Source organism: Cryptomeria japonica, chromosome 8 (assembly GCF_030272615.1).
Source record: "Cryptomeria japonica chromosome 8, Sugi_1.0, whole genome shotgun sequence".
Lineage (NCBI taxonomy): Eukaryota > Viridiplantae > Streptophyta > Pinopsida > Cupressales > Cupressaceae > Cryptomeria > Cryptomeria japonica.
The window spans coordinates 158,253,677-158,264,689 of record NC_081412.1 but is presented as its reverse complement, the minus strand read 5'-3'; the positions used below and the strand labels follow the sequence as shown (position 1 = coordinate 158,264,689).

The 11,013-nt window shown below is 33.2% G+C and overlaps 1 protein-coding gene across 1 annotated transcript; it reads left to right on the top strand.

The window, feature by feature from the left end:
* The first annotated feature begins 4,103 nt into the window (after nt 1-4,103).
* On the top strand, nt 4,104-6,197 carry LOC131044790 (probable leucine-rich repeat receptor-like protein kinase At1g35710). The gene is made up of 5 exons (XM_059210244.1): nt 4,104-4,459; nt 4,564-4,847; nt 5,186-5,350; nt 5,483-5,680; nt 5,851-6,197. Exons 1-5 carry the CDS (start codon nt 4,104-4,106, stop codon nt 6,195-6,197), a joined length of 1,350 nt encoding a protein of 449 aa, XP_059066227.1.
* Nucleotides 6,198-11,013: the final 4,816 nt, after the last annotated feature.

Here is an 11,013-nt window from a genome sequence, read left to right as displayed (position 1 = left end):
ACTCTAAGCATGTGCAAGATACATACATTGACCCTTAATATTCAGGGATGCCTTTTTGTTTGTCCATTACTTTCAAAATGAGGATGGACATGGTGAACAAGCTTCGTATGGTATTTATCATTTTAACAATTGTTTCTTGCATATGGAGAAACCTTTATAGGAGGTATATGTGAGGGGGGACTTAAAATTGTATGGAGATGATCAAGGTCACCAAAGGATTGTCTTTTATCACTCAAAAAGGGCTTTCACTTGCCTATATGGTATGTACAAGTAAATTCCCCACTGCCTTTGGGAGGGAATTTTCCATAGCTTCTAGGTGGAGAAAACTTCATATGATCTTTATGAGGTGAATTATTTTCACACACATGTGAGTAATATTCCTATGATATTGTATTCTATTTACATTGTTTTTGTAATGTTTGAAAGACCTCAACAATTCAATGTTCCTCTAGTAATGCCAAGCTATCTTTCAACATTCCTAATCGTTAACTCTTTAGGCTCTTTGAAATCTTGCATTGGCTCTTTCCCTTGACGGTTGTCTTGATATCTCAATAACATCCTCTAAATCTCAAATCATTGCCACCTTTTCAAAAAAAATATGTATCTCCTAAATATTCTTTTGGTACTAACATTACCTTTTCCAACTTAGCATGTTGTCTCACCATAGCATTCTCAAGTAATCTAAGTTTATAAGGTTTCACACATTGGTCTTCAGATTGAAGTATTATATTGAAATAAGACACCACATCATCAAACATTTAGCTTCTCATCGAGATCATATTTAATGGCCTTAAATTCACTTTCCATTATGGCTTTACCCAATTTAATTGATGCTGAAGAGAATGAAAATGGAAAGAGTGGAAAAACCCTAGATTGATAGGATAAAGACAATTATTTGAAACTCTTCAACATGAATGAGAAAAGAAAGACAATAAATATATGAAGATTTATCAAATATAATCTAGAGTTTGATGAGAATAAGCTTATATTGAGGCTGGGGGGTGAATTAATATAAGACAAGTTTTTACTTTTTCAAACTAACAACCACAATAATATCAATTGCACAATATTATTCACATGAGATCTAACAATTATGCAACATGAGAACACCACACAAATTTATTTGTAAACCCTTATAGGAGAAAAGCATGCCCTTATAGGAAAAAACAACAAAAAAAAATTTCTTATAGAAAACTTCTCTTACAAACTTTGTAGGCACTAATTCTTAGCAAACACCAACTCCCTTCAAATGATTTGTAGGCTCCAACCCATTGGAGACATCCATCCTCTCTACCAAGCACCAACTTAGAGACATCAATCTCTTCATTTTGGGAAGCACCGACTTCTAGATGATAAGTTCTACCTTTAAGATGTTGCTTCTTCAATGGGTGATGGACATCTTATTTGACTTCACAAACTCTTACAAATGATATATTCTTTACAAATTTGATGCAATCAATTTCATATATTTTTCTTCTTAAATTTGCATAAACCTTTTCACATCTCTACTCCAAATTCCTTAATCAATTTGCTCTAAGCACTTTCATTTAAATTCCTTCGTAAATCTGCACTATAATTCTGCTACAAATCTTCTTGCAAGCCTGAAATAATTCTACTCTAATTCCTCTTGCAAGTCTGCACTATAATTCTGCTACAAATCTTCTTGCAAGCCTGAAATAATTCTAGTCTAATTCCTCTTGTAAGTCTGAAATAATTCTGCTCTAAATCTAATGCAAGTCTGCTAGTGTATGAAAAGATATACTTTAAATTTCATACCTTTTACACCATACTTCACACACTTCATATATATTGTCGAGAGTAGGCGACTTTATCAAAGGATTTTTTGGAGAGGCAACACTTATTTATATCCACTGCTCGCACATTAGGGGTCAACCACACTTGGAATAAAAACAATTTGTTTAAATTCTTCCAAGAGGGGTCAACTCAGCACACTTGGAATAAAAACAATAATTCTTCCAAGGGGGTCAACCCGAAAGCAATATATATTTTCATTTTTAAATTTAAATACCAAATAGGGGTGCTTCAACTTGAGGTCAACCCTTAGCATAAAATGATTTATTCAATTTTAATTTTTATATTGCAAATCAACCAACATAGATAAATATTTAATTTGTTTTGGGTGCCAATATAATGGAGGTCAGCCAGCATTTATCAATGATCATAAACTTGCCTTAAAAGAGGTGCAATCTGCCTTTGATCATGAACATTTAAATCTGATTTTTGTTTGGTCTTCTTTGGCCATCATATGATCTCCTTTGACATTAATGATAATAATTCTAACAGTTCAAAAAAATTATCAAATAATGATTATTTAAAAATAATAAACAAATAAACTTAAATGAAATTTAAAAATTGCAAAAAAAGATCTCGAGAAACAATAACAACTTAATCTAACATAAGAAAAGATGATGCTTCAATGATAGATTGAAAACAAAAGCCTTGTTTGTAAGTATTATTTCTTAGAATTTCATGAAAACATAATATCACTGTCTTGTACAATCTACTATGCATTTTTCCCAAAATGGTAACTAGTTGTAACCCTTCGTAACCTTTTTCTTCATGTAACTATTTTCAACTCTTCTGTTCAACTTTACAAAACATATAAAATAATGTTACAAAGCTCAACAATGAATAATCGTTAGGCATGGGAAAATGCCAGCAGAGGTTGTGGATTTTGGCTTTACATTAGTCAATTGCAAATTCATATTCTACAAATTTTGTAATCATTATGTTTCAAGTGATGAATCACTAAGAGGCATCCTATCAAATAATTCTTGTGACTTGTCTTTACTTCCAAATTTTGTGTACATGTCCGCTAGGGTAGTTAAGGTGTCTTATGCTATTCTAAAGCTCCCATTTTGGTGCACTTAGTGAGCTACCCGATGAAGGTCATGAGATTTGGGTGAATGCACATGAATTGTATATTTGCTCAAAATTTCAAAGCTTTTCTAATCATTGCAAACAGCACTCATTGGTGGTCTTATATTTCTTAATCACATGCACTCTTACACTCACTCACTCTCACTTTGATGCTCCAAGAGAGATGCACAATCTATTTTCTCTTCCTTAAGATCAAAATTCTATTCTCTCTAGAAACCAAAGTAAAGATAAATTTCTACTCCCACTTTTATTTATACCCTTTTCTTTCCATTTCACTTTTTCTCTCAGTTTCTCTTTTTATTTTATTTTAGGGTGATGTCTTCAAGGATAGTAGGGATAAGTTTGTTAATATCTTAACTACTAGTTCATAGTATCAGTTATTCAGCGAGGAGAATATTAAGAAGTAGGGAGCCCTCATCATCAACTTGCATATGAAAAGAATTGATTTGCAAAAATCGATTTGATTGAACAAGCTGTCCCATAAACTATCCTTATCCTCATAAATATTAAAATTATCTTCTTCTCCTCCTCAAAATGCTATTTTTATTTTGAAAGGCCTCAAACTTGCTTGCTCTCTAATTTTTCCACATCCCTTTTGAAGACTTGGGGAATCTTGTCATCATTTTTGTTTCCTTGATCAAAACACTGCCACCCACAAATTTCATGTTTGCACACAAATCACTCCTAACTTTGAGATTAGTCTATGTGAATCCCCCGACCAAAAACGTGGGCGAATATTGCGAAAATATCCACTTGCAGGGCTCTCCTGAGCGAATATATTTGCTTGCACGACACGTAGCAATTAAGATCGAAATTTCAACTGTAATTAGATGTACGAGGAATTCTTCAGACGGTTTCAAGATTTCATTTACTACCGATGAATATTCAGTTGACGCGTTTGAATTACGTCAAATGAAGAATATAAGATCTTGCTGTTTTGTAATGTGAAATGTTATCTTCAATAATTTGATTTAATAATGAGCTCTCCACAATTTTTCAGACAATGTTTTGTTTCACATTCACTCGCAACCGGCCTGCAGTCATTTCATGGAAGCCTGACGTCCTCCTCCCATACGATGGCACTGTAATGACTGGTTACGTCAAATTACTGCCGTTTTTACATATTAAATATTATACAGTTTAATGGTGAGTGACAATTTTAGACTGACTCAACTGTGTTACATTACAGAGGTCCTGGAACGATGGGTTTTTTTAGTAGGTTTGTTTCTGAAATGAACGGACTAGGTATAATGATCGCAATCCTTCACTTAGGCTTGGCTGTGGCATTCACGTTAAATACCGCCACACCATTACAGAATGCCAACACTTCCCCTTCTTCTCACATCTTTGATTTACATCTCCCCTACAAGGAAGGAAGCTTTTCTGTGAAAGAGAATGTTGATGGTGGTAAGAGAGACGTTGAAGCTCTACTCTCCTTTAAAGATGGCATTACAGCCAACCCTATGAGAGCGCTCTCCAATTGGACTTCACCGATTCAGAAAATGTGTGCTTCTGGACTGGTGTTTGGTGTAGAAAACATACCAACAGAGTGGTGGTCGTAATTCTCACTCATTTGGGTTTGAAAGCTACCATCTCCCCATCCATAGGAGACCTCTCTTTGCTACGTACTTTAAATCTCTCTTTCAATTCTTTCACTGGAAGGATTCCACCACAGCTTGGTCAGCTGAAAGCGTTGAGGGTACTTGACCTTAGAAGAAATAAATTAGTTGGTTCCATCCCCAAATCTCTTGCCAATTTCTCGCAGCTTCAGTGGATTAGACTTCCGTACAACCACTTGACTGGAAGCATACCTGCAGAATTCGGGGGTCTAGGAAAGTTAGAGCATCTACGGTTGACCTCTAATCTTTTGAGCGGAAGCATTCTAGATTCTCTGGGAAACTGCACTTCTCTTATCGATTTTATAGTTGGCTTTAACTTTCTGACAGGTGGGCTACTCTCATGTCCTTATGCTAACTTATTCCGTAACTACTCTCAAGAACTATTCTGAATTATATTTCATTGGGTTTGACAAGGACAATTCCAAAGTCCATGAGAGAGCTCAAATCATTAGAACTTTTGTTTCCGGATGCAAACAATTTAACTGGATCTATACCGTCTGAACTAGGAAACTGCACGTCTCTCCTTATGTTAAACCTTGCCTCTAACTGTCTCACAGGTGCGCTACCGGCTACTCTCATGTCTTTTACTTTCAAGGCAACATTTTAGATACTTCCTCTCCTCTCATCAGTAATTCTTCTGAATTATACTTCATTGAATTTGACAGGCACAATTCCAAAGACCATAAGACAACTCAAATCTTTACAACTTTTGTATCTGTATGAAAAGAATTTAACTGGACCAATACCATATGAGATTGGTGAACTCAAGAATCTTTCTGAGATTTTCATCTACAAAAATAATCTGTCGGAGGGTATTCCTGAGAGCCTTGGTGGGTTGATCTAACTACAGAAATTAGATGTATCTAATAACCAGCTGACGGGAAGGATTCCACCATCCATAGGGAAGTGCAACCATTTAACTGATTTGGTACTGTCAAACAACATCTTTGGAAGAATTCCAGCAGCATTGAATAACTGCACAGCCTTAAAGAGGCTGAAGCTATCCAGCAACTCATTTGATGGGGATCTAGGAATCCATTTTTCTTCTTCTATAGAAGCTTTTTCTGCTCATTCTAATCATTTTTCTGGGACTCTGCCTGCATCGTTGGGAAATAGTTCAAACATTACGCTTCTTGATTTCAACAAGAATAGATTGATAGGTTAGCTTTCTTCACATCGTCTTGCAAATTGTCTACAGTTGAGGGTTGTAAACCTTAGCTCTAATGAGTTTAAGGGCGATCTTCCTCTATGGATCACAAACCTTAGCAGATTGCAGGTGTTGGATTTATCCAGTAATAAATTTGTGGGAAGAATACCTCTGTTCTGGAAGGCCTTGAGGGATTTAGCAGCCCTAGTGTTTCACAAATGAAGGGAAATACACTTTATGAGGATATACCAGCCATCAAAATAAAAGGAAATGAGTATAGACTGGAATATGTGCTGGCAGCAAATACTATACTGGATCTGTCAAACAATAAATTAAGAGGGAAAATACCGCCGAACATAGGGAGTCTATCTCAGTTGAGGTTGCTAAATCTCTGTGGAAACCAATTGGAAGGAATGATACCAGCATCTTTGGGGCAAATAGAACCTCTGGAGCAGCTGGACTTGTCTCGAAATAAACTGAGTGGGGAAATACCAAAGGAGCTATCAAAATTATTCAAGTTGAGCTATTGAATTGTATCCTTCAATCGCCTTTGTGGACCAATACCTGGAGGAATACAGCTTATGACTTTTGATGAGAGATCTTACAAAGGAAACTTGGGATGTTTACGTGGGAAGCCTTTGAAAAGTTGTAAGCAGAATAAAAGTTCAAAAGTGCCTTCACCTTCAGAAATGGTGATTAAATCAGTATGGAGTAAAGTGGATGAACATGTCCCTGTGATTTCTATGGGGTTGGGATTTGGATTTGGACTTGGTGGAACAATATCAGTAATAGTATGGTGGGGCAGACTTGTGCGTTCCATGAGAGGCCTAAAACTACAAGGCTTATGTGCACTTGCTATTCCGAAAGTTGCAGTTTACTTCATCTGTTACTCAAATTTATAATGTTTTTGTCATCTTTTCAGTAGAAATAGTCATGAAAGAATTTAATAATAGGATTTTCTAGTATGAATATTTGTCTTAATAAATTATTTAAAATGAGAGTATAGGAATGTTTCTGCCAATAATGGTTGCAGGAGAACAGTATGTATCAATGTCGGTGACAACAGTTTGCGAGTGAATAAGATGTATGCAGATGTATATTGGTTTTCCCACTAGCAAGTGGGTGGTGAGTGGATGAATTGTAAGCAATGCGATTCATGAGGGAGTATTGACTCGTGATAACTATTGTGATATATATTTTTCACTTTCTTTATGACCAAGATTATTGGGATATTTTTAGCTTTTAATTTATTGTCAACAGAATTGTAGGTTTTTTTTTATCATTTTTCTACAAACTTAAATAATAAGTTAATAATTATATATTAGAAAATAGTGATAGATTTAATGTTGATGTGAGGTATAAAAATGAATGTTTACAATTAAATAAATGTTTTGAGTTTTGTATATTCTTAAAAACTTTAAGGATCAAATCCAAGTCTATTAGAATCACACCCAAGTTTTATAAGAAGGTATCGGTTCATAAGAATTGTTTGTGGTTTGTGAGAACACTTTTGCAATACCGATCCTTAAACTTTGCCTTATCCATATATAATTCCATTAGGGCAATGTTTATAAACACCTTAGAGGAGATTGTTAAATCACTACGATCAAGTTCTCCTAGGCTAACCTTTCATTGAGCCAAATTTACAACTTTGAGCAAATGTTTGGGGGCAAGGGTGTATTTTAAGAAACGACCTCTTCATAATTCAATAGAAACCTTGTCGAATCCACCATAAACATAATATTTTAGGAAATATTTTTCACATTATAAATCAAATTGTGATTTTGATGAAATATTTTTTCCCTTTTACTATCATCTTTGGAACTAAAGAAATAAATATTTCTATTAGTATATTGATTTTATTTTGATTCAATGTCTAAATTTTTTATTAATATATTACTTTAAAACAAAGATGTTCAAATGAGATGAGTGTAGGAAATAAAATTAGTCCTTAATAACTCTAAGAGATTAGGGTTAAATTTTTATATATAATAGCATGGCATATTTATCGTAAAGAATTAAATTTTCTAGATTAAGCTGATTTTGCTATGAGATTAGTGAAGATCTATTAAATATGGAAAAATTGGATACTTATTAAGAACCCCAAAATAGCTAAATTTGGAGGATAGATATGTCAAAAACAACCAAATGCAAACATATGGCTGATAAATCATTGTTGATGAAAAATGTACAAAATTATAGATGTCCTATTAATATTCTAATAGAATTCAACCTTCTTCCTTTGAAAAGAAATACTATAAGGCTAGAAAAAACCCTACTGTGCCTACTTAAGAAACAAAACTCCTTAAAGTCACCCTACAGAAAAGGAAGCCTTTTGTTGCTAAAATTGGTAACCCTAAGGCTAGGAAATTAGACTCCAAATCCTCCAAACCTAAAAGAATTTTTATTAATATTGAAGACCCTGACCAAGAAAAGAGAGAGGACTATATCATGTAGGGGATTGCTAAATCTGATAATAGCCTAGGTGTGCATCAATTGATCATACTGGAGGAGAAAGATAATAAAAGAAGAGAATAATTGAAAGAAGATAAAGAGGTTGATGCTCCTTTTGATGAGGAGTTTTTACTAGAAGATGAGGATAATAATAAATACTTAAGAGTATAAGGTTATAGTGAGTAGAAGACAACGACTAAGTATGGGGGTGGAGATAATGTTGTCTTTGAAGAAGAGGAAGAAGAGGAGGAGGTTCAATTGAGGCACACTATAGATTTCTTTGATGAAAGGAGATGATATTGGTAAATAGGAGTTTTAGGACACTAAAAATTAGGGAAACATGAATGCCAACTTGGTAGCAAGCCTAAAAATCTAGGTGGCGAACTTGCAAGTGATATTGAAGGATGTGGAAATTAGGGCAGAGGAGTTTAGAGACTCCAAAATTCAACTTGAAAATTCTATAAAATCTCTCACCATTATCACTAATGGTATTATGAGAAAGGCAATGATGGGCATGCTTTTAGGGCAATCTAAATTAAAGAAAAAACTCAAGAATGATACAGGGAATTGAAAGTATAAAGATGACAACACCTATGGCTACATCTCTCCACAAGAAAATTGGAAGATTAACTTGTAGAAGTTGTCGAAGAACTAGGGGTTCATCTGTGACCCCAAGAATTAAGTCTTTATGTTGTTGTTTCCCTTTTTGATCATCGACTGGTGGTGACTTCTAGGCCTTATTAGTAGTATTATTTAGATGTGTTAATAGTTTGATTATGGTCTCTTTAGATAATAAAACATATTTCTTAGTCCTAAGACTTTACTAAGGCTTAATAATTGAATTTTAATTATAACTAGATGGTATACTATTAGTATAGTTTGAATCTTTAAAGATGATTATTGGTTGAGAATTTAGACTATGCTTAATATTTTTGGTTGATTATGGGGTGTTTTGTCTATGCTATGCTAATTGGTAGATTTGCAACTTCTAGCTATTTCTAAGTCATTTTCTATTTCTCTTGATTGATGGTTTGAACTACTACTATGTATATGGGATTAGGGCCCTTTCCCTACTTAATTAATAAAAAAAATGAGTAATAAAAGAATCATTATTGTTGAAAAATGCACAAAACTGTAGATGGCCTATAAATATTGAAATGGCAATCAAGATGATTTATCCCTTAGAAAATGAAATGCGCTCTATTTATTTTCTCCTTTCTTTATTATATGTTTTGTGTTTATATTAATTACATAAATGAATTCATTTTAAATACCAACATATGACAACAATTCACAAAAGGTGTTAAGATGGTCCATAATGAGTAGCCAAAAGGGGTGGGGATTATAGAATTTAAGTTTTTGGTTCAATCTCAAGCATCTTAAGATCAATCACATGATGGTTGTAAAAAACCAAGACAAATACATTTTGGGTTTGAAGTAGATTTGAATGTGTAGATATGAGCATGAAAAGTTGTTAATAAATGGTGCATAGTTGCTAACTATATAAGAATAAATATAAACAAAGACTGGGTAGGCTGAAATATGGAAATATGTGTAAATGAATATGATATGAATGGGGAGAACTATTTTATTATGAATCAAACCTAGCAAAAGATTGTGCCACTTACCAACATGTAATTATATTAAGATATTCCATCAAAATAGGACACAAACTAAATGGGAATTCCTTCCTCCTTGCCTTTGAGGTGCATATAAATCTAAAATATGCTCACATTTCAAGTATATGATCATTCTCAACTATGCATAAAAAGTAAATATTTAGACATTTTATAATGATATTTGGTCTATGTAAAGTAACAGTATATTCTTTGATTCGTATTATGTTCCTCTTTGGGCATAAGAGACCATAAGAGCCTATATAATACGGAAAATATATGTATTGAGTAGCTTCTATCACACATGAAATTTGCACAAATTAAATTTCTTTAATTATCCATAAGAATGAAAAGTAGAGAAAGAGACAAGGGTAATAAATTATATTAATATAAAAAGTGATATAAAAATAATTTACTCAATTATGATGTTTTGAAATGGAATTCTTAGTATAATCATGTAAATCCACTTGATCTTATAAGTGATCTTCTCTACAATAGAGAAAAGATGTGATATTCACAATTATATTAATGTGATACAATTCCAATTGATTACAATTTTGTAGTGTGATCAACATCCTTCTAGGTATGGTTATAGTGCAATGGTGATATGGGAAATAAGACCAATGATGTAGCCCAATCAACATTCAAAATAATTATAAGAAATAACAAAAATCTTAGATTCACATTATTGAATGAAAAATTTCATTATAGGAATATAATAGGTTCAAATGCCATTACATGTATACAACTTTCAACTATAACAATAGTTATATAATATAACACATTCCACATTCATCACATGCCTTCGACATTTCTTTTAATTTCTACTTGAATCAACAATATCAATTTTTGGAAACAAACATTCTACAAATTACAACACTTCATCACAATTAGTTGAAGATCTTCAAGTTTCAATGTGCTAACTTTCACCTTCAACATAACCAACCTTAAAATTACCAAAATTAACCCTTATAAAATATGAGCTCCTTAATTAGCCAAATTGATGACATCTCTTCCTCCACAACACACCAAAACTAAAAATCAAACAAAACAACAAAATTGAAATTGAAAATATTTTTGGTGACATGGGATTCCTCATGAACTTGAACACTCCTACATCAAACACACACTAGGTAAGTAAAATATTCTATGAGATTATAACTCATGAAAATTTGGGAAAGTCTAGAATTAGGATCCCATAATTATCTAATTTTGGATATATGTCAACCAATATGTTTTATTTTTATGCTTATCCTTTCAATGGACTAGGAAGTCC

Bases quoted from the DNA above. Each gene is read 5' to 3' on its own strand.
- LOC131044790 (XM_059210244.1), top strand. From the start codon at position 4,104: ATGGGTTTTTTTAGTAGGTTTGTTTCTGAAATGAACGGACTAGGTATA. The intron at 4,460-4,563 runs GTAATTCTCACT...TTTCACTGGAAG, and splicing joins ATACCAACAGAGTGGTGGTC to GATTCCACCACAGCTTGGTC. The intron at 5,681-5,850 runs GTTAGCTTTCTT...CTGTTCTGGAAG, and splicing joins CAACAAGAATAGATTGATAG to GCCTTGAGGGATTTAGCAGC.